At 53.3% G+C, this 22696-nt stretch overlaps 5 protein-coding genes across 5 annotated transcripts; 3 read left to right on the forward strand and 2 right to left on the reverse strand.

Annotated features, from left to right (window-relative positions):
* Nucleotides 1-8334, forward strand: BDP55DRAFT_262701 (ubiquitin carboxyl-terminal hydrolase). Its single transcript, XM_060566346.1, has 10 exons — nucleotides 1-877; nucleotides 929-1094; nucleotides 1150-3853; nucleotides 3908-4265; nucleotides 4314-4617; nucleotides 4669-4885; nucleotides 4937-5046; nucleotides 5097-5305; nucleotides 5360-8095; nucleotides 8147-8334. The coding sequence occupies exons 1-10, from the start codon at nucleotides 169-171 to the stop codon at nucleotides 8254-8256; spliced, it is 7623 nt and encodes a 2540-aa protein (XP_060435051.1). The 5' UTR covers nucleotides 1-168; the 3' UTR covers nucleotides 8257-8334.
* Nucleotides 8335-12640: 4306 nt separating this feature from the next.
* On the reverse strand, nucleotides 12641-13627 carry BDP55DRAFT_646783 (uncharacterized protein). The gene has a single exon (XM_060573729.1). The coding sequence runs from the start codon at nucleotides 13387-13389 to the stop codon at nucleotides 13036-13038; it is 354 nt and encodes a 117-aa protein (XP_060435052.1). The 5' UTR covers nucleotides 13390-13627; the 3' UTR covers nucleotides 12641-13035.
* Nucleotides 13628-14511: 884 nt separating this feature from the next.
* On the forward strand, nucleotides 14512-16031 carry BDP55DRAFT_627033 (uncharacterized protein; the record flags this gene model as incomplete). Its single annotated transcript, XM_060571702.1, has 2 exons — nucleotides 14512-15179; nucleotides 15239-16031. 2 exons carry the CDS (start codon nucleotides 14512-14514, stop codon nucleotides 16029-16031), a joined length of 1461 nt encoding a protein of 486 aa, XP_060435053.1.
* A 323-nt stretch (nucleotides 16032-16354) lies between these two features.
* On the reverse strand, nucleotides 16355-17542 carry BDP55DRAFT_541882 (mitotic checkpoint regulator, MAD2B-interacting-domain-containing protein; the record flags this gene model as incomplete). Its single annotated transcript, XM_060568257.1, has 1 exon — nucleotides 16355-17542. The coding sequence occupies one exon, from the start codon at nucleotides 17540-17542 to the stop codon at nucleotides 16355-16357; it is 1188 nt and encodes a 395-aa protein (XP_060435054.1).
* An 80-nt stretch (nucleotides 17543-17622) lies between these two features.
* On the forward strand, nucleotides 17623-20645 carry BDP55DRAFT_262795 (stress-activated map kinase-interacting protein). Its single transcript, XM_060566347.1, has 3 exons — nucleotides 17623-17959; nucleotides 18017-20288; nucleotides 20359-20645. The coding sequence occupies exons 1-3, from the start codon at nucleotides 17937-17939 to the stop codon at nucleotides 20473-20475; spliced, it is 2412 nt and encodes an 803-aa protein (XP_060435055.1). The 5' UTR covers nucleotides 17623-17936; the 3' UTR covers nucleotides 20476-20645.
* The last annotated feature ends 2051 nt before the right edge of the window (nucleotides 20646-22696 follow it).

Below are 22696 nucleotides of genomic sequence, written 5' to 3' on the forward strand. Positions count from 1 at the left end.
ATCATCACTGCGCCAACATACCTCAATCGCGATCCCAATCATCACTACCAACCGGCAAAAGAACCCACATGCTAATTTTGATCAGCTGCTACCGAGTCGTCTCTCGCGCCCGAGTGACGTCTCTGGAGCTCCAGGACCCGCGCTGCAATACTTCATTGCATCAACCAGATGGACCTACCAACAGGATCCTCGGAAGCACCAGATCGCGCGGTCTCTTCAGAGCCTAGCTCAACGAGACCGAACCCCTTCACCGACGGCGACGATTCTTCTAGGAAACGACGCCGAACTTCCATGTCTGGTGGCTCCCGGAGCCTCTCCGTCGACAGCAAAAAACTGAGCACCGATACCTCGAGCTCACCAGCTGCAAACCACCCCGACGAAGCCGCCACACAAGACTCCGCCATGAAGATAGACACACATCCATCTACCCCGCAAACACCGGAGCGGCAATCAACAGCTCGAGAACCTCCGACCGAACCTTCCTCTAGCCGGGTCACGATAAACCTACGCAATACCGCTCAGCCCGACCCTGTCTCCTCCTCTCCTGTCTCGCCGACACCCCGGATCCTACCAGACCAGCCGACTGAAGCTTCAGAAGGTGTGAAGAAGAGCGTTGAGGGCTTGCATGAAGTCGACATGGCGCAAGTTCCTATCGAGATCACAGATACCCCACCTTCTTCATCGTCAAGCCCACAAAGCCCTGAGGTCGAGATAGTTGCAATAACCGACGATGATGAGGATGCTCCGTACGACGAAGATGTCAGCATCATTCGTGAGGATGCTGCGTCCTTCGACCCGACCCCCGACTTCCCGTACCATGAGGCTCACGAGTCACTTCCTGATACTGTCTCGAAGCTAGTTCAGTACCTTGGTTCGCGTAAGTGTTCTGCAGCTCAAAAATGCACGTGTCGTTCTAACTGAGTTGTAGAAGCACCCCCGGAGGAAGCTGTGCTAGAGTCTCTGTATGCCTGGATGGTCTCATACGTTAAATACGTTGGCGTAGTTGGTGGTAGAATCGCCTACGAGTCTCAAGTGGCTTATCACACCTTTTGGCACATGTTTCCCGAAATCGCCTGGGCGTTGGCAACCAGAAAGTTAGTACTACGCTCTTTTGTTTGAAATGATCACTTGCTCATACATTTTCTTCAGGCATCCGATTCCACTGGAAACCCGGCAAACCATTGGCCAGTTCTTTCACGCCTATGCCAGGATGACCGCCCATTTTGTCGAATTCGATTTCATCACAGCCCAGGCTTTTCAGGCGTCTCCAGGCGACGAGCGGCGTCAACCAGATTTTCTTCTATTTCGCTTTTTGCAACCCTTGACGTCGTTCGCTAAGAGAGAAAGCAGTCGGGCTGCAAACGGACAAATACCTGACGAAGAGCTGCTCAGCACCGATATGCTGAGTACTTTCCAGGCGGGAATTGGTGGTATCAAAGGATTGATCAAGCTGGCTCAGATGCACCTGGGCAATGCGTCGAGATATCAACATTTGATGGACGTACTCGCACCGATATGCAACGTTGCAGCTCATATCCTTCAAAAGGTTATTCAGGGTATCCACCCAGAAGCTTCGCCTCAAAGCCTAGAGATGACGAAAGTCAGAGTGGCAGACGGTCACCTGTTGTACAACCTAGCTTCGGGCGCCTTTTCCGCGACGATCGAAAATAAGGTAACTCAGCTATCAAACGAGACGACAACAAATCTCATCCAGTCGCTTTCGGAGATTTCCAAAATCTGCTTAAATGTGGAACATAAGCTGGCCACAGAGCGTCTGAAAGCGTACCAACAAAAACATCCTGAGTTGCCCCCCAGGTTCATCCCAGAGACCATTTCGCTGGAATGGCGACTTGGAATATACGGAAAGCTCATCACGTCGAGTCAGATGCAGTTGCGTGTGCTGGCAGCGTCGAACATGTGTCATGACCTGGTTACTTGCTGGAAAAGGTATAATACCGACCATGAAGATGAGGAGTGCAAGCAGTTTTTGAACTACGTGGCCGAGTACCTCCTTCGAACCAAGCTAGTCGACTACATCTTGGGACCGACATGTCATCCCGAAATCACAGTCGAGAGCGGTAATATCGTCGGGTTCCTGGTCGTTACTCGCCTTTACCGTAGCGAGCAAACCGATCTGCTATGGCAGACTATCACAACTGCTCAAGACCCCCGAGTTTCAGAGGCATTGATTCGCATGACAACGGGAATCACAAACTTGTTCCACAAGGAGGAGCTGCATTACCTGTGCGAGAAGTTGCAAACCTTGCCCATCGAAAATTTCACCACATCTCTACGGGGGCTTTGCGACCAAAGCCTGAAGACTCTCCAGAACAAAACCCAATTTGCGGGCGAGTCGCAGAGCGTGCTGCCGTTGAGCATCTGCATCCGGCTTTTACGAGAATCCTCGATCTATGTCTCGGACTCGGTCGTTGCTTACCCAGACGTTCATCAGTTTGCAATGACCAAGTTCAGAGAACTAGTAAGAGACGGCATTGAACCCGAGGTCCGAAAAGAGATCTACCTCGACTGCATCAAAGACATCACTGCAAAGACACCCACGACACTGGGCACTCTGTCATGCCTCTCAATGGCATTACGGCCTGCTGTGGTGCCTGAGCTCCGAACCTTGACGACAGACCATAATTTGACTTCATTGCTTATTGCCGAGCTTGAGCATGCGATTGGGCGAGGGAAACAGACTGGCATCAGGAGAACCCTCGGCGGAGTAATTAACCATCCTCGAAGGGATCTCATTGCCAACATCCTGGCTCACGAGCCGTCAACAGTCACATCAGACTTGGGCCCACGCCTTTGGGATATGCTTGTAGGCCATGGTGCAGCGAGTCAGGACGATCGAGACGACGGCTGGAAGATTTTGAATTCAATCCCTAAAACGGTATTTGGTAACCCTTTCCTATCAGTCTGCTTCAGCGACTATCTACCGAATCTTCCACGCGATTGTCTCTGCGGAGGAGCATTGGAATTTGTCAGAAACGCTGTTCTTCCCCGCGTCAATGACATCAATGACATCGTACTCGACGACGTCGAGAGTCTTGCGCAGAGCGGAGTCGAACAGCTTTGGCGCATGATTCTTGACGCTGAAGATGGAGTAATGGTAGCCAATGACCTGGCGTTCGTGAATGCCGCCATTCAGACGCTCGTGGGTGACATTTATGTCGATAGTAAGTCTATCTTGGCATACCCTCATCACAGAGCTTGCCAGGTTCACTTAGGTCTCGTAAATCGATGCCTTGAGCAGATGCTAGACGCTGCGAAGCGGTTAGAGGCTTTCGACGGCAGTAAGCCTAGCGACGATGATGAGTCCATGGCCATCATATCGACCGAGGAGCAGACTCTTGAGCAAGAGCGAACTTTCAGCCGATCCCTCGCGGTGCTGCGCCATTTCATGAAAGCTCACCAGGCCAAGGCCCACTTCTCTGCTCCCGATCTGCGCGCCTTAACACCTGGCTCACCGAGTATGACCGAAGGAGAGTCAGCTGAGCTCAAAGTCCAGTCCTTTGATGGGAACAAGCAGACAGACATCTTTCCTCTCGAAGTCGGACGACAGAATACAGCTGCCTCCCTCTTAGCGAGTATTAGGCAAGCAACTGGCTTCGATAACTACCGGATCTACTACCGCGGCCACCCATTTGCACCCAACGAAAATGACGTATGTCGGTCTCTCGAAGACTTGAAGATCCACGATGGTCTCATCCTGGTCAAACGGGAGGAGAACGGTACGGCCATGGCGTCTAGAATCAAGCCAGGTGCCTCCCTCTTGGAAATAGAAATCCTGGGCCACTTTGAGCAGCTTTGGGACTATCTGAGTATGAAAGAGGCCATTGCCACCGAGGTATGTATTTTGTATTGTTGAGTCCTGGCTTTCAATGAGCTAATCCAGTCGCAGATTCATACGTTTCTCACCGGATTGCCTGCCGATACACACATGTTAGCAACCTTCGATTCGCCGGACGCCTCATATCGACAAGTTTTCCCATCGGGCCAGCCTTTCAAGTCCCTATATGCCCTGTACGCCATGACGGAGTATATTGGAGCTGCTGGTCGTCGATTGAATGAGGCTATGGCGACACTTGCCGATACCGTTGATGCAGATGTTGACGCGTATCTAGACGCGCTTGTCAGGGTGAGGGCGCTGGTTGTGGCGGCAATCTCCGATTGTGAGATCCTTGGCGACTGTGCCTCTGGAGCTCTCCAGAATCGTCTGACGTACAACTTGATGAATGTCTACGGACTGACTTTTAGAGGTGAGTTGCGGAGGCCTTTTAGACATGAACTATCTAATATCGCAGCAGATCCTGACATCGACGAGCTTGATGTACGGCCCAAGCCGGTGGCTATGGCACCTGCAGACCGCCTCATCGAGATTCTCCGGTCAGCGGTGTCTGCTCCCAATCACAACGGCTTGATTTCCCTCATCGCATCGACGTTTTCGGCCCTTCTTCGAAGCGCAGCTGTCGACTCTGCCTTCTGGATGTCTCTGAAGGCGTTACCTGATCTCGAAGATTTGATGGGAGGCTTGCTTCTCGATGAACCTTCAGATGCAATCCGTGCAAATATTGCCAAGCTGCTGGAAGAGAGAGTGATCACCCCCTACGAGTACGTATCGCATGCCGGAGAGTAACTACCAAGCTCTGACATATTTAACAGGTCCAACACGAATACCAATTCGTTCTGCGCATTCCTGTGGCCAATGTTGCACCGACTGATACTTAGAGCAGCAAAGTCTCCCAAACAGTGCCAGCAAGTGTTTGATCTGTCACTTGCACTGCTACGTGAGATGGCATTCGATGAAGCTGCCGTTGTGGATATTTCTGTGTTGGCTAGCGACTGTGGTAGGCTCCTGCTGGAGCACGATTCTACCGAAGTAAGTAGCGCTGGTAGGATCCGTTTGGATGACTATGCTGACCATGTTGAGCGACTCGGGCAAATCGGGACTGAAGATGCTGTGGCCAATGGTCTAGTGAAGCTTATCCAGAGTTGCCTTAACGAGGGATCGGATGTGGACTTGGAAAGCGGCCTTCCAGCGTAAGTGAACTATAAGGTACTGTGCAACTTGATACTGACTATCAACGCAGAGACCTTGGCCGAAAGCTGTTCTGGAAACACCTGTTTCCACAACCACGGCAGCACAGCCTGAGTTCGATTCGAAATGTTCTCCTGTCGTCCAGCACTAGAGGAATCCTCGCCGAGATCATCTTCGACCTAGTACGCGATCGAGAAGTCGAGTTCTTCGTTTTACTCGGTGCCCTTGAATCCCTGGTTCCTTTCGATGAGTTTGAAAACGGTTTGCTCACCCATCCCTTCACCACTGAGGCGCGCGGCTTATGCAGAAGCACAGATCCGTATCTATACGAACTGCAACCCTCATTCGACAGGATGTCTGCCGTGAGGGCTCCTTGTGGCTACGCTGGCCTCCGCAACCTGTCCAACACTTGCTATCTGAACTCGCTCTTCACACAGCTCTTCATGAATACAGGCTTCCGTCGTTTCATGATGAACGCTCGCGTACCGGTCCAATCCAATACCCACGGTTTGCTCAGAGAAACGCGCAAACTCTTCGCTTTCATGCAGGAGAGCTCTCGGAAATTCATCGACCCTAGCCTGCTTGTCGGGTCTATCAAGACATATGAAGAGACGGTCATCGACGTTCACAACCAAATGGATGTGGATGAATTCTACAACCTGCTCTTCGACCGCTGGGAAGGACAGCTTTCGACGGCAGAGGACAGGAAAACGTTAAGATCCTTTTACGGCGGTCAACTCGTACAGCAAGTTCGCTCAAAGGAATGCGAACACGTTTCTGATCGACTAGAGCCATTTTCGGCCATCCAGTGCGACATCAAGGGCAAAAGCACGCTCCAAGATAGTCTTCAGGCTTATGTCGACGGTGAGATCATGGAAGGAGACAACAAGTATAAATGCTCAAGCTGCGATCGACATGTGGACGCAGTGAAGAGGGCTTGTTTGAAGGACATTCCGGATAATCTGATTTTCCACCTCAAACGGTTCGACTTCAACCTGCGAACTCTGATGAGAAGTAAGATCAACGATTACTTTTCGTTCCCCACCAAAATTGACATGCGGCCATACACCGTTGGGCACCTTGACTCTCCTTCCGAGCCTGGCGAAGAGGACATGTTCGAGTTAGTCGGTGTGCTCGTTCACGCTGGTACGGCAGAATCCGGTCATTACTACTCATATATCCGGGAGAGACCAACTGCGGCCTCCTCGGAGGCGTGGTTCGAGTTCAATGATGACGTTGTTACGCCTTGGGATCCAGCCAAAATGGAAGAGTCGACTTTTGGTGGCACCGATGGATCTCTGGAAACCGGTATAGCTTACGACAAGACGTACAGCGCATACATGCTCTTCTACCAACGGTCTTCGGTATTGAAAGCAGAGCAAGAGAAATTGCAAGGCCAATCTATCTCGATCCCGCTGAAGGTCGAGGTCCCGCTCGAAGTCGTCGACCACATAGATGGGGAGAATACGATCCTCCTACGACGACACTGCCTCTACGACCCGAACCACTCGAAATTCGTTCTCCGGATGTTCCAACATGCCATGATGCGAAATGGTGGGCACTGTTCTGACACGCACCTCATTGAGCAGCGTGCGATGCACATGTTTCTTGGCCATTTTGATCAAGTTGCATCCCGAACAAAAGACCTCCCCGACTATGAGGAATATCGAGACGAGATTGAGCATGCCATCGTCAATTGTGCAAGGTGCGCTTTGGACTTTTTTGACTACTTCCAGGAGAGGCACGAGGCATTTCGACAACTTTTGCAGAGAAACCCAGACCCCGCCATCAGATACTCGATTGGCAGCCTCTTCCTCACAGCCTTGCGGCAGATCAAAACCTCTAGGCCAGAGATGTGGGGACTCTCACAGGACGAGCTGGTCGAAGATCCTGTCATGATGCAGTGCGTTCAGCTGCTCGAGGCGCTATGGAACAACTTCCACGCTAATATCAGGTCATGGCCTGAAGTTTTCCAAACTATCCTAGCCTTTGCGCAATTGGGCACATTGGAAACTGCTGTGCTCATGGCGGAAAATTGGTTCTACAGGGTGTTACGCATTGTCTTTGCTGATGCCAACATGGACCTTCCCGGCAACTACGCTCGAATGCTTACGAATGTCATTCGTCGCATCAGCAACACGCGCTCAACATCTTACGAAATGATCATCCAGCTCATCGACCACTTCATGGGCGCTCTGGAGGATGTCATCGACGTTCACACAATCGTGGAGAGTGCCGAGATGCGATTAGACATTTACATGGAGCATCAGGCGCCGAAAATGTCATGGGCCCCTGAAGAGATCAACATCTTAAACCACGAGTGGAAACAGGACGCAGGCAGTACTTTTGTCAAAAAGCTGATTGATATCGACCAGGAGCCTACTTCCACAGCATCGATCATCAAAAGGATCATTCACCTGGGCCACGACATGGATAACAAAATCTTCACACTCCTCAGAAACACCATATCTGGCGGCGCGGTTCAGTATCCCAACGCGCCCTACATCAGGGCAGCTGCGGTATACTCACAAGAGAGCAGAAACACAGCCAATATCCAGACCCTGTTTCGCACCATAGCTTTTCAGTGCAGGGCACTGCAAATGCAAAACACGGACGGGCAGGCCTTTCTGGAATTCTTCCGGCTTACCTTTGTGAGTCTGCAGAACGAAGGAGAGGAGATTCGAGCCATGCGGTATTCTCAATACGTCGAGTCTATCCCTATGTGGGCACCTCCTCTGTTGGGCTACTATGACGCAGATGTGCGACAGGGGACAGAAGGTCTTCTCTATATGTGGTTCGAAAACCATGACTTGCTCGACGACGAACACGAAAGTTTGGCGGTTGCTATGAACGCAACGGCACGAAAACTTGCCATGAGCTGCCTGGTATACCTTCAAGAATACTTTGTCAAGCGGCGTGCACAGGTGGCAAAGCATTCCACCGAACACCTACAGGCCATTATTGCCAAGTGCGAACCTTTCTTTGGGGTCGATCTGGGGCCCGAAAATGATCGCCTCATTACCTTCGCAGAGTACCAAAACCTCTACCACTGTAAGTAAACAGGTGTTCGATGACGGAGTTACTGCTAACACATGATGTTAGCTGTCCTTGAGCCATTGCGCCGCATGACGGTTGAAGAATTGGAGGATGAGGGTTCCGGTATGTCTCCAGGACTCTACAGTGATTCGGACACCCTCGGCTCAGAACCGTGACGGCTGACTGAACGGCCGTGAAGACTGGGAGAATTCGTGCGGATCCTCTGAGCAGCTGGAAAGCATTGCAGACATCAGCATGCAGGCGGCTGGCGACCTTCCAGAGTCGGATCTTCAGTGACGATAACCGCCGGCGACTCTGACGAATTAAATGACTACGACATTACTTGTGAACATAACTCTGGTGCGACGTGGTAGGAAACAGGCCAACCGCGTATGGCGTCTAGGAGATGAGGGACGGGTTCTGAAATTAGCAGCACAGAGCAGAGCGCTATACAGGGACGGCGGAAGCTTCTTGCATTTACATGGCGTGTAGGCGTTCTAGGACCCAGGGAAGGGTAAAAGTTTTCCATGTCCAGCAGATGGGCAGTAACGGCCGAAGGAACAGGGTATCAAGGTCCGGTTCATACATGGATTTTGACGAATTGCTGTAAACTGGGTCTTTTTATTGGACGTATGACTAGGCGGACGCGGAGATTGCGAAGGAGTGTGTGATAGAGCCACAGCTGTGTCTTGATTTCGAGATCAGCGTTATCAGCAAGACCCTCGCAGCGGGTCTCATAGAGGGATATCAAGTCTAGGAATTATTTTTGGCACAGTTGCCTAGTCAAAGCAAAGTAAGGGAACAGCGGTGATCAAGCAGCACCCGGCGGCTTTTGCGAGTGAGTGGATATGGGATCAGGTAATGTGATGATGAGCGGTCAATATAGTGATGATGCAACGAAAGGTTCCAATATCAGTTTTTGTCAAGCGGCTTAAAGGAGTTTAAAGTGACGGTGACGGGAGGATGGATTGGGTCACGATGGCATTTGTGGCTCCCTCGTAGCCGCCGGGCCAAAGAGGGGGAGGGGAGTGAGAAGTCCGGGACTGGGGGTAATGTGCCTACTTGCAGAAAATGGAAGTCTAGGTTGGATTCCATTGGTGAGGGACAGGGGTTGCTCAGTGCGCTTACCGAGTGGGCACGTGGAGAGATCTACGAATATTCTTGGAGAAGGGAAGCTCTTTTTCTGCTCTGAAAATAGAGGAGTTTACATTGTCATGTCTGGGGTGCGGATGGATCATGGGATTAGATGTGGCGAGCATTTGGGGGATAATAAGGTGAGAAACCGGCGTTTATGGGAGTTGATGAGTAGAGGTTTGGCGATAGGCTGGAGGGGTTTTTGGGCGGGGTTAGATAGAGAGCTAGAAAGCGCCGCGGGGATGATTTCATGATGTGCGGCTGAAGGCTGGAATTAGACTCTAATGATGACATGGAAAGATGGATGTGGTGTTTCTCGTTTGTCGTTTGGCTGAGCGCTGCAAGGTCGCAGGCCGCAGGTCAAGCGGCCCGCACGAGAGGTGAAGAAGCGAAGCCGATGGAGGGGAGGGCATTTCGGGTTAGCGGAGCGAGGATGATTTCACAGCAGTGGATGGAGGAGGAGCGGTTGCGATTTCAGGCCGAGATGGAATAAGTGCCGGGATCTTGGTGATGTAGGGTAAGATGAGGAGGTTTCCTTGGAAGGTGCTGGAGGGGGGGGGAGACAACTTGTTGCTAGTTGTGGTTATGGCCGCGGTTACGGTCGATGTGGTTCACGAGAATCTTGGTTTACGAGGAGGGGGGTTGCCATTCGATGTTTTGTTCATGGGATGATGGGTGACGTCTACGGTGTATGAGAAAGCGAGATTTTGGGGAGGGGCTTGAATGGACCAAGGTAGTCTGGACTTTGGAAGCTCGTCGGTATCGGGGCTCATCGGGGACCGGCGAGCTTGCTACGTTCCGGGGCGGGGAACGGTGGGTTTCGGGGGCGGTGCTTGGCGGGACCGTCGGCATTTGTGGGAGTTTGGGGGGTATGGGTGGGATGTGAGTGAACTTGTGATACCCTTCTGGTGTTGTTGGGTGAGAGGGTGGAGGAGGTTTCTTGGGAATGTGGCGATGGTGGTGCTGGTGAGTTGTGAAATCGACGATGCGGTCGCGGGGTAGAGAGGAAATTCCCTTGGCGGGTGTTTGGCTGGGCGAAACAAAGTTGGTGATGTTCGTGAGAAACCAGGAGGAGGGATGAATGACGCGGGCGGCACCTGATGAAGCGGGAAAGCGGGAAGAAAGAGAAACAAAAAAGCAGGTTTTGGCGGGTTGTTTGACGGTTTCGTGTGGTTGCTATCAAATGGGAAGATGATGGGATGGAGGCTCGGCTCACTCGGTTTACTTACCTTACCTTTGTACATGAACTAAGGGGGGGGGAGGGGAGGGTGAGTTGAAGTGACGTGCTTCAGAGTTTTGGTGTTCCACACCATTGGGAGGGGATTAGCAGCGCAGTTCAAGGAAGAGGAGATGGTTGTTATGCACTTACTAAGAACATCGGATGAAGGCGAGGCGCAGGCGCGGGGAACGCTGCCGGTGGGTGGTGGTGTCGAGAGACGGTAAGGTGAGGTAAGGTAAGGTAGTTGGGGGTTCGTTTTCTCGATACGATGTGATGGGCGAGTTGTCTGACTGACAAGATCTTGGCGGGCTGTTTGAGCCAAGAACAACAGTACCGCGGCGAAAGAGAAAGAGAATACGATGCTGGTGTAGAGCGTATCCACGAGGATTGAGATAGCGATGGAATTAGACTTGATCTCGATCGCGCGGTATGGGATGATGGAGTGAAGTTGAGATGACAATGTCACGAGATGGTAAAAAAGAGCCAAGGTGAGGAGTTGTGGCTTTGCGACAAATTCGAGGGAAACCTTCTTTTTTTTTTCTGCCTAGTATCGACTCGGGGAATTTACAATTCTATATTGTTGCCTTGGCCTTTTTCGGTCTTGTTTTGTTGATACACCTTTTTGGTCAAGTTGGTAGTTGCACATTGTATCCTCGACAAGAATTGCTTCCAAATGGGCGACGGACAAGAAGAGCGCAACACGCCAAGCGGCTTGGCCCCGTTTCCAGTTGCCCTCGTCAATGACTCTCCCACTCTTCTGTTCCCTGCAGAGTACTCTATCTGTACGCAACTCATCTCTTCTTTTTCTCCTTCCATCGTTGCAATCTCGATGACTGGCCGCGATATTGATCAACTGCCAAGCTTCGTTACAAGCCCGACAACGTGGTAAAAGGTGGAGAGAGTAACAGAGGGGCGGCAATTTATCTCGAGCGGCATCTCGAGACGAGACGTTGTCACCGCAAAAGGTTTGTTCTCCTGGGGTAAATTGAATTGATCGATGGATCGCTCGATGTTCTGTCAATCTGCGTCCTTCGGGTCTGATAATTTTCCCGTGGCCCTACTCAGGTACCTGACGTTGTTGAGGTTCTGTCACGGCCAACCTTCAAGTAAATTGAGCCAAAGCCAACACAACCCCACGTCCATTGAGGCATCTTGGCATAACGGCCAGAAAAGTTAATTTACTTCCCGCTCGCCGCACTAGCGATTTCTCTCTTTTGGCCGCCCCCCAGTTGTCCCAAATTGTTCGGACTAAAGCAAAGTCAAGAAGAAGGAAAGAAAGTATGTGATGATGTACTTTGGTCCCGCCAGAGTTTGAAAGATTGTTGCGCTATTGTTTGGAAAAAGGGAACCCGCTTTACCAAAGTAGTTCTTTGTTCAACGTCCTTTCGTCGTTGGCGATCCTCGTAAGCGACCCTCGTTTACCCTGACGAACGTCGAAATGCGACCCCCCCCCCTTTCTTTGTCCCCATGTTCCACAAAGAACAAAGCAGTTCGCCGTTACTGGCGGCCATGCCTCCCACGAGTTCGCCATCGCCGGCTCCCACATAGGAAACGGTCCATACCTCCACCCCTATCCCACCCAGCAGGCTGGCTGGCTGGCTTCACCGCGGCGTTGGGTGAAGCGAGAGAGAGAGAGAGAGAGAGAGAGAAAGAAAGAAATGCCATGCGGTGCCGTGCCACGCCACGCCACGCAGTAATCTATTTTTGCGACGCTGGCGAGAACGGCGGGCCCGCGCAAGGTTCAAGCAGAAGATCCACCTGGCACCATGGGATCCTTGAGATGGGATGGGAATCATGGGATAGGAGCAGTGAGCACAGAGGAACTGACCCCCCCACAATCATCATGCACGTATACCCCTGCACCGGCACACAGCGCCCACCACGTCGATCCAAAAGTCGATCCCCGCGCTCCGTTAGAATGACACATGATTGGTCTGTTGTGTGCAGACGACCAGTGACAGATTGCTGAAAATAGCAGCGTAGCCGCCCAGAGGGACGGGACAAGGTGACGCTAGAGCAGTGATGCAGCTGGAGGGAAATTCTACGATTGGATGAATGGGATGAGATTACATGAAAGACTCAGGAAGCAGGGCGAACAGACGGCTTTTCTTTGCAGACTTTCGATGCCCAAAATGACTATTGTCCAGGGGAAAATGCGCTCGCAGTGGTGCATCTGATCTGGGCCGTATCTTGGGTCCGGAGAATAAGGCACATTCGGGATCGTTGATTCGCTCTTCAACCTGTCTAGTTTGATTTATTTCTGGGAACTTTCTCTCTCGTTTTCATTTTTAGGTACGGGGACGCGGGAATCTCGTGTGATGGAAGTTGCAGTAGCTTCCATTGAGAAGCCCGTTTCTCGCTCAACTCGCTCACACTCACGACTCTTGATTTAGAAACATGATTGATGAACTAAGCTCCATCTCACCCAGTCTTATTACCAGGCAAGGCAAAGTGAGGCAGCTTACGGGACGGCATGAAGTCGTACACGTAGGTCGTCAGGTAAATCGAGCTTAGCTCACCTCACCTATTGGGGACAACGGCCGACGCTCTCAACTTCAACGGTCCCTCACAATAATTAGTATACCTTTGGTATGGTGCTAGGTCAAGGGTCGAGAACGCGTGGTATGGCTGGCGGCACGTTTGATGACGGGCTGAGATAGATGACAGGCGGGGCCGCCTCGGTTGCTGTTTCCAGGTTTTCTCCACCCCTTCTTTCTTGTACCTCACTTTCGCCCGCCCATGTACCGTAGGCCAATTCCTTCACTTGTGTCTCCCACATTCCTTGGCAGAAGCTCGTTGTCGCCTTTACGTGGGGTGTCAACTGTCTAGGTTCTAGGTACCTGTGTGGAGGGGACGGGAAGGCCATGACTGAAAGGTGTGCATCACTGCATGGCATGTAAACTAAAGACGAGAAAACGAGGAAGATCATGAAACAAATCCTCGCTCGCCTATCCATAGCTCCCCTTTTACACTCTCCTCGCCGCCGCCGTCTCCTTTGGGAACCCCTGCTTTCTATGTAGATAGGTAGGCACCCCTGCCATGATCAGAAAGCCAGAGCCACGATACGCACGCGGCACACCACGTCGTCCAACATTGTCATCTAGAAGAGACGGGTTTCATCTTTCTTTGGCGCTGAATGAGTAGTCCCACGCACCTACGTCGACGACCGGTAGAGTTTCCCTTGTCACGTACGCCACGCCACGCCACGCCACGCCAAACCTTTTTTTATCCCACTTTTTTTCTGATCTTCGTCTTCCATGTCTTCCATCATCGTCACCGCCGCGGTATTGTGCCATGTCCCTTTCTCACCGCACCTCTATGCGACGGGTACCTCATGTGGTGGTAGCGATTGTGTGCATCTCCAAGGTACCTCACCGGCCGGCATCTGCGGGGGTCCGCGGGGGGGGGGGGGGGGGGATACATAATAGAAAGAAGAGAAGACCCATGTCCCTGGCACCTATTCGTAAGTGTCAGTGGGGTTCAACGTCCGAGGTATCTCATCCATACCTTGTGTACGAAGTACATCGGCAGATAGCTGCTTTCCCCTTCGGGACTGATGGGGACTTACACACCAAAGGAGGAGGCGGCGGCCACACGCCCACCTCATTCTTCCTCTTTACCCATAAGGCTGTTTTGAGTTGCATCGCAGCAACAACGAGACGGGCTTACAAGGAGGGGGGGCGCAACGGGGTGGGCTCCTCCTGCATACGAGTTCGGAGTGTGCTCTTCTGCGTCTTGTTTCAGATTTTTTTTGGGTAAACCCTTTTAACCCTTTTTGGGGGGGTTACATGCAAGTTGCCAACAGGCCGGTTTGTCGATATAACCTCACCATCCTCCCCCTCCAAGATGTAGAAAAGATATTCCAACAGTAGTATTTTGGTGTTTGTGTTTTCTCAACATTCGCGCAAATCTAAGCCTGGCGCTCAGTGTCTCCTTGTCACACTCTCTTCGAATAGTTCCTTTTTAGTAAAATTGTAACCTTCATCGACCTGGCGTCACCTATTTCGGCTTTTCTACTACATTTATTTCTTATCGAACACGAAGAGAAAAACTTCTAACCAGAACCCACCCAAACACAATGGATCTGAAGAGTCGCATCTCGTCGCCTCTGGAGGCCGGCACCTCTATTCTCGACGTCCAGCACTTGCCGCCCCATCTCAACGAGGCTCTCGAGTACGCCTCCAAGCGCCTCGCCAGAAAGGCCCTCCACGTCACCCTCGTCGTCGCCCGCCGCGAGTACCAGCTTCCCACCCTCGTCCCCTCCTCCTCCGCCTCCTCTTCGGCCTGCTCCTCGGTCCTCTCCTCGCCGACAATGTCGCCGGTCCCGGCCTCGGCGTCCAGCACCTCTTCCGTCTCGTCTTCGTCCTCCCGCTTCAACTTCTCCACGAAATCGCCTGTCTCCTCCTTCAAGAAGCTCGTCCGCACAAACACCGGTTCCAGCGTCTCTTCCGTCTCCTCCGTCTCGTCGGCCGGCAGCAGCAACGCCCCCGAGAGCTTCGTCTTCACGCCCTCTTTCCTCATGGACACCAACGGCCCGAGACTGAGGTGGCCCCTTTCACCCGGCATCCCCCTCTCCCCGCCGCCCATGACGCCCTCGACGGCCTCTTCCACCATCACCGACGCTTCCGGCCCCATGTCGCCCAACCCCTTTGGCATCCGCCTCGTCCACGCCGACCTGCTCACCGACAAGCAAGAGAGGACTCTGCGCCAGACCATTGATCGGGCAGAGAGGAAATTCCGCATTGGGTACGTATCTGCCCCCTAAAAGCCCATCAATCACCCCACTAACACACTCTCCTCTTCAGAACCGAATGGCTCCCCCCGGTAGTAGACGGCTCCGCCTGTGGCTTAACAAGCAGCCTCATCCGCCGCTCCATCGTCCAAAACGAAGTCCTCTTCGCTTCAGAGGGCCTCACCCTCGTCTCCCTCGACCGCCTCTACACCTTCAAGGCCGCCCTCTCAAGCTACTCCCGCACAAACGCCCCTCTCCGCCTCGAAGACGCCGTCGACGAGCTCCGCCGACTCGTCCTCTCCCGCGCCGGTAGCAAGGTCGCAAAGTCGGACATCCTCCGCTCCTACGACTGGCTCAGCGTCACCGACGTCGCGCTCGCCGACGTCGACAAGATGTACCGTAGGGCCTACGGCGGTCCCGACAGGGTAGGCGCCATCGAGGGCGTCGGCGCAGCGGCACAGGTGGCGAGGACGGTGAGGGAACTCGAGCGCGAGGTCGACGAGACGCTGGCTGGCACCGCCGCCATGGACGCCATCATCCACATCGCCAAGCCGCCTTCGCCGCCAAAGGGCCCCGTCCTGAAGCTGCAGACAAACTTTGACGTCCGGAACATGGTGGCTGCGCCGATGGAGGTCTCAGAAGAGGACGAGGACCTAACCGCCCGGCCGGAGCGTCAGCCGCCCGTGTCCATCTGGAGCCCCGTCTCCATCGCCGAGGTCCTTCACGAGGACCGCCGCAGCCAGTCGGGCCCGATGACGCCCAACGGCTACGATGATATCTCGCCCATTACCCGCGGCGAGTGGGGGTTCCTCATGGGACCTGCCGGCGTAGGCAGCGGCCGCACCGCCCCTGTCATGACTTGCTGAGCGTCGATTTTGTCCATTTTCTTGTTTTCTTGCTGCTTGTTGAAACCACGAGAAAAAGATGTAGGAACGGTTTGGTGCATTCTTCTCTGTGTGTAAGATAGCTTTTTTTCTTTCTTTCAAGTGTCACGACCTTCACGAGTACATTTTTTCTTCTTCTTCTGGGGATACCAAGTCGGGGCGACGCCAGACATCATGTACATTACCTGCATTAAAGAGGCAAAAAGGGCAAAAGCCCAAAATTTTTGAAACAAGAACAAAGATTTTTCATCAATAAGATCTCTCATCAATTCGGGTATCATACTTGACTCTCTGACTCTCTTCTCCTACCATCCGTATCGACTCGACGCCTCCTTCCTGTTGCTCTTGCCCTTGGCGAAGCTGTCCTCGAGGGCCTCGCGCTGATTCTGCACCTGGTTGACGAGCTGCTGCAAGCTGTGCTTGCCCGGGGCGATGGCCCGCACGGGGTTGTGAATCTGCTGTTGACCTGCGGCGCGGATCTCCTCGTTGTGCTTGTACTCCTGGTCCGTGTTGAAGTTGATGACCCTCGACGCCGTCTGCGGCGCGGCGCCGATGTTGCCGCCCTTTTGGCGGCCGAATAGCTCGCGCCTGGCTGCTGCTGAGAGGTTGAGGTCGTTGGCGATGGTGTCGAGGGAGTCTGACGTGTTGGGCACCGTCGTCGGGGCCGTGAAGTGCGCTTGTGCTGCGTACTCTGCGTAGCCGTTGTCCGCTGCAGCCGCCTGCTCGGTTTCGAAGAGAGGCTCGTATGCGCCGGTTGTTTTAGTCGTGGTAGCGTCTGTCGATGTCTCTTCGGTCTCTATGGAGAAGAGGGAGACCTTTTTGGGTGCCGGTGCTGGTGCCGGTGCAACCTCCGGCTCTACAGTCAACGTCGATGCGGGCTTTGGTGCCGTCGCTACTGGGGCCATAGAGGCCACTGTCTTCTTTTTCTTGGTATTCCGGGCCACGGAGAGAGGCTTGAACATCATCGGCTTTCCCACCAGCTTGACCTCGTCGGCAGGCTTCATCCCCTCTGGTATCGACGGTTGCGCCTGGGCTTTGGGCGGGGGCAGGCTGAGCCCGCCGGCCGCGGAGCCTGGCAATCCATCCGTATCTGATCCTCCTTTTTCTCTGCTGAATCCAGGTTCCGCCCCTGTTTTGAGTTGGAACGCCGGCCGCAACGAGCTTCCGTTGCTGCCGCTGCTTTGCACCGAAGCAGCGGCCTTTGCGGCAGCGTTCTTGGGCGCTGGAAGGAAAGAGTTGAAGCCGCTGAACCGACCTCCACTGTTCCCTGTACGCGCGCGTTTCGCCGGAGGTTCGTCGTTCGACAGGGTGGCCTTCGAGGCTTCGGGTTGTGTTGATGGCAGACTGACGACGATCTTGCCTGGGTTCGATCGGTCGACGACTTTTTGGAATGGCTTTTTGCCTGTGGCGGTGGTTGTGGGCTTCGAGACTGTTGGCTTGACGGGTGCCTCATCCTCTGATCCGGAGGATTCTGAGTAATCAACCAAACCCATGTTCGTTGAAATTTAGTGCTTTCGTGATATGGATTAAAGAGATGATGCGACGGTTGTAAAATGCTACAGGTCAACAAGGTGCAAAGTGCAGCACTGTAAGGCTGGTCACCAATTCCAGGACCGTGCGTCATTGTCGTGCACGAGCCACATCTTCAACACTGTTGTTTCACAAGGCTGAGGGAGGCACGACAGCACCTCGCAGCTACCCCTCGGCAGCCGCTTGCTTCCTTCTTCTCACACTTCCCACCAAACTTCCTTTGCCATCTTGTGAGCTGAGCTCGCAATTATGTTCTTTTCCCGACCGCGGGCGTGGCTTCTTTCGATCTGACAGCCCTTGGGATGATTCGTTCCTGATCGTTTCCTTTCATTCCCCGTTGATCGGTAGCTGCCCATTATGTCGGTCATTCAGAACGAAGAGTAAATGGACATAACTTTCTGTCGCTGAGAGACCTTACTGATTTTTACTTTGAAAAGGCTAGTCGCGTACCAGCTACGCTGCGGCTACCTCACTGAGATCGCCGATGGAGTGGGAGAGCGACTGATTACCCTTAATGAGGGGTTCATGAACTCCTCGGCTTTCAAGGCGGTCGCATGGCAAGCCAACCCCGATCTCGTCAAACGATGTTACTCCCCTCCGATTCCAACTGCGATTGCCTCCGAATATTTCCAAGCCCCACGACAGGTTGGAGTGACCCTCGAAGATGAGCCCGACGAAGCTGGCATGTTGACCGGTGGAGGCACCGATACGCTTGGCCCCGGTCTCGCTACAAGAAGAAGGAGAAGGCGGGAAAACTTGGAAGATGACGATAGTAGCGATCTGAGCGATGAGAGTGACGACGACGACGCCGGCCAGCGAGCGGCCCAACAGATCAAGTTCGCCAAGATGCCCGTCCGATCGAGGGCCGGGTCCAGTCCGATTCAATCTTCGCAAATCAAGCAATCCCCAGCCATGTCTCCTCGCGCAGCGCCCGGTGCACGTCGAGGCTCGCAATCTGCATTGGAAGTCGTCAAGGAAAGAGCACGGAGAGATACAGTGACTAGCAGCGAGGTGTCATCCGAGAACGAGTTTGACGCTTCTGGTTTCCACAAACAGCGAGAGGCTGCCAGAGCTGCGGCCAAGTCGGTCAAGCTTCAGGCTAAGATCTTGGAGGAACCTAGTCTTGGGATCAAGCGCGCTGGCACGCAGTTGCTGCCGGAGGAAGAAGAAGAAGACGATTCCGACGGATCAGACATGTCTGGCGCCTACATCGAAAGTATCGATTCGGCCTCTATTCTGGACGCCGTTGAGAACCCAGAACCTCCTCCTCACAAGCAAGTCGTAGGAACGCCTCCCCGGGAGTTCACGAGAACTTCGACTATTCGAAAATCACAAGCACCACCTCGGATCCTCCAGGCTCTGCCTCCGCCTCGTCCCATGAGCACAATTCGGCCGATGAGCATGATTCAACCCAAGAGTCTGCTGTCCGCTGCTCTCAGGGCTAGAAAGACAAAGCCAAAGGTTCCTTTTGAGGGATTTGCGGCACTTTCTGGCCAGGGCGAGAACAATCCCATTGCTGTCCGAATCTATGCTGCCTTCTCTGAAAGCCCTACCAAACCGTTTGAAGTCCCCATCAGACGCATGGTACATCACGGCGAGGGTGGTGATCGGCCCGTCACCGTGGCGGATCTCATTGGCCTCGCACTCTGGAGATACAATGAGGAGAAACGACAGCCACCTATACCTGCCGATAAAGCCAACATCAATTGGTTCACGCTGAGAATGGTCGAAGAGGATGGAGAGGTCGATGATGACTTCCCACCCTTTGAGCGCAACAAGGCCTTGACGTCTTTCACCACAGCAAACAACCGAGCTGCCGGAAGAATGCGAGCCAACTCCAAGACTTATGATAACTTTGGATTGGTCCAAGCGAGTCAATCCGAGTACGCCGAGAACCAGAGCATCACTCCACAAGAAGAAGAAGAGCCGGCCGAGGAAGTCGACGAGGACTTGACTCCGCGCAACACTCCGCAGCCGAACCTCAACTCGTTCCTTCCCGTCGCCACAGAGCCTCGCCCGAACCCCGTCACGAATACTACATATCGTCAACAGCATAGTATGTTCGCCGACGCACCTCAGGCGCCTGCCGCGGCGCCCAATACGAGCCGGGGTCAACAGAAGCTTTTGCGCGTACACCTCCACTCGACCGATGTAGCTCCCGGCCAGCTAGTCACACTAGACACCACGACGGAGACATATATGGCCGAGGTGCTGGACATGGTGTGCCGCAAAAGACAGCTTGACAAGGCCAATCATGTCCTCAAGATGCCTGGTGGAGGCCCCGTGATCTTGCTTGACACCAAGGTTGCGGCAATCGGCAGCTTGTCGGATCTGGAGCTGCATCGACGCCGTTTCGCGACAGACGGTCCACTCGCCATGACTGGATCTCCTGGAAGTGCGTCGCCAAAGCTGCTCCCCTTTGTGGGAGACCAGCCTGGCCGCAAGTCCAAGAAGCCGCATATCATGGGAAGTCATCCGCTGGCTCAAGAGGCCATCAAGCAGGCAGAGCTTACCAGTGCATATCACAAGACTTGGGTCGTCTGGCGTTTGCGCACCGTCCGGATGATAACACAATCCGAAAAGCGCTTCGAGATCGACGGAGAGTACGTGCACATCAAACCGACGACGAGAGATTCCAAAACGACGACGGCGCATATTTCTCAAGTAATTGGGTGCAAGGTGTCTAGCAAGCACCCGAACCAGTTCAAGGTAAGTTGGCAAGCATATTGCCAGGCAGTCTGTCGCGTCTCGATCATAAGCTGACCAAAGATTGCAATAGCTATTCATCTACCGGGACACCGAGAGTAAGCGCTACGATTTTGAAGCCAAGTCAGTGGAAGAAGCGCATGAGATCATCAACGAACTTAAGAAGGGAGTTGCTCAGGTTATGGGCTGAGCACCTTGGTCTCATTGCGCATGATCTGATGGTTACGGGGTGCATCACATTTGAGCTGCCTCGTTCCCGTCACAACACTACGCCACGTATACACCGCCACACACACCAACTGTCCAGTGACGTTGCGGAAGAAGCGGCGTTGAACATTGGGATGGGCTGAGGGAAGGATCCACTCCATTTGCTGACTAGAACGTAAATCGGTTGGGTTGGATGAATCCGCCCTCCGTGTCGCATGCCGGACACGGTGATTACGCGTCACCGCCATTGGGGGGGTGGCCACCCTCGGGCTGCTTATTTTAGCAGGGGAAACTTGCTGTCACTGCGGACTCTTCGCCTTCCTCACGACTGAGGAACGAGAATTATGTAATATGTACCACGGGCAGAGGAGCCAGAGAGACAAACAGGATTGGTGCCCCTTGGGGTAGAAAATGTGGAAAGGGATGGAATTGGGGATGGTCTTTTTCTGTGGGGTACACATCCAATTAAGGTTCGCATCCTGGCTCCTGCGTCATGCAGATCAATACGATTGGAGCCGCGGGCCGGGATGCTTGGCGCCGCGGTGGCACTCCCTGCTTTGGTCGGGCTCGGCAAGGCTAGGCACATTTCGGTTATGAAGGGCAAGTCTGGGACACTGAGGTCTGGACACAACGCCAGGGAGAGAGGTGGATGGCACGATGGATGAGCGAGATGAGGCAATCAGAGGTCAGGTAATTGGGGGAAGGGGAAGGATTGTCGGTACATGAGCTGACACCTTTTCATCCCCCAGATGCCTTGCAGCAGGATTCCCCTTCTCCGCCTTATCCTCTCTCAGGGCTTCGAGTACCTTAGACTAAGCAATCAAAAGACGAATTATAAAAAAATAAAAAAATAAAAAAACTCTGAAACGGCGGACAGGCGACCGCGTCGAGGCTGGATGCTTCATCATGTGCTCATCTGCTTCTTCTGCCTGCTCGCTCTGTTTGTCGGGCTGACATAAAAGCCTCCGAATCCTAATTGGCGGTAGTCTCCCAGGCGAGGCGCGTACGACGTATGCTTATTGTTATGCCTGTGTAATTGCTTTACGCCACTGGGGAACGAACGGTCGGACAATGCTCAATTCGTCCGGCAGAATCCATGGTGCAATCGCCCGAGGATGGAGAAATCCCCAAAAGTTTTGATGATGTACAGATATCCCGTGCTCTGTTCAGTGGAACGGTTCCATTGATAAGGCGAAGCTCCATTGATTTCTGTGCGACCGAGGTGCCAGTGCCATAGCGCACTTTTGCTGTTTTGCCCTGTTTTGCACATGCGAAAGCAGCACAACATCGGCGAGGCAGCGTGGTAGCAGGCATAGACAGGGAGGGAGAGATAGCGGGTACTGAGGATGAAGTTTCGAAGCTTTTGGAGCTCGACCATCTCTCATTCTTGACGGGGTCTCACGTGTCTAAAGGGATGCGTGAGGTAAGGTAGGTCGTACAACACCCGTCCGCGAGACACGAGTAGGGAGGCCACACGATTATGAGTCGGTTCACATTCCCAAGAGCATTTGCCCCTTCTCTTTTGAGGATTTTCGAGGTTCATCTTTTTGGTCCCTGGAACCTACAATAGGTGGTCAACATTCAAACGCGTAAGGCTTGTGCCACCTCAAGAAAGTAGGGACAAGTTTCAAGCACGCAGACGGTAGAATAAACGAGGTGTGAGAGCCTGGGAGGGTTGTCCGGTTCGTAGATTGACTTTCTGGCCTGATTGCCGTGGGCAAGAGGAAGGGGGAAACCTTCTGCATTGACCTCACCTTAATCCGAACTTTCGAATGAAAAGCGGCGACGGCGCCGTCACCAACAGGACGGGTAGGGGTTTTTGAAACGAACGGTAGGTACCTAGTTCTATCCTTGGACGTTGGTATCCTGTGACGCAATTTGATCCTCTTCGCTCTTCCTCTCTATGCCTAGGGGCCAGAAATCTGCTGCTGCTTGAGGTTCGGGAACCACGCCGTGACGGCCCCCCTCAGTTCCCATACTTCACTTCCTGTACGCTTCCTCTCAAGTCTCCTCAAGGCTCACGGGACTTTACTAGTCTGTGCGTTACAGATTGTCGAGACTGTGGAAGGGATCAAAATGGATGTTCGTGCACAAACTTGCAGGCAGACAGATGCATGAGTTCGTTCCCGTCTGCATTGCTGTATCTAATAGTCAACGGGACAGGAAAGAACGCCACAGACAATAACCGTCTGATCTGAATTTCA

The sequence above is a fragment of the Colletotrichum godetiae genome, assembly GCF_030913485.1.
Source record: "Colletotrichum godetiae strain CBS 193.32 chromosome Unknown BDP55scaffold_4, whole genome shotgun sequence".
Taxonomy (NCBI): domain Eukaryota; kingdom Fungi; phylum Ascomycota; class Sordariomycetes; order Glomerellales; family Glomerellaceae; genus Colletotrichum; species Colletotrichum godetiae.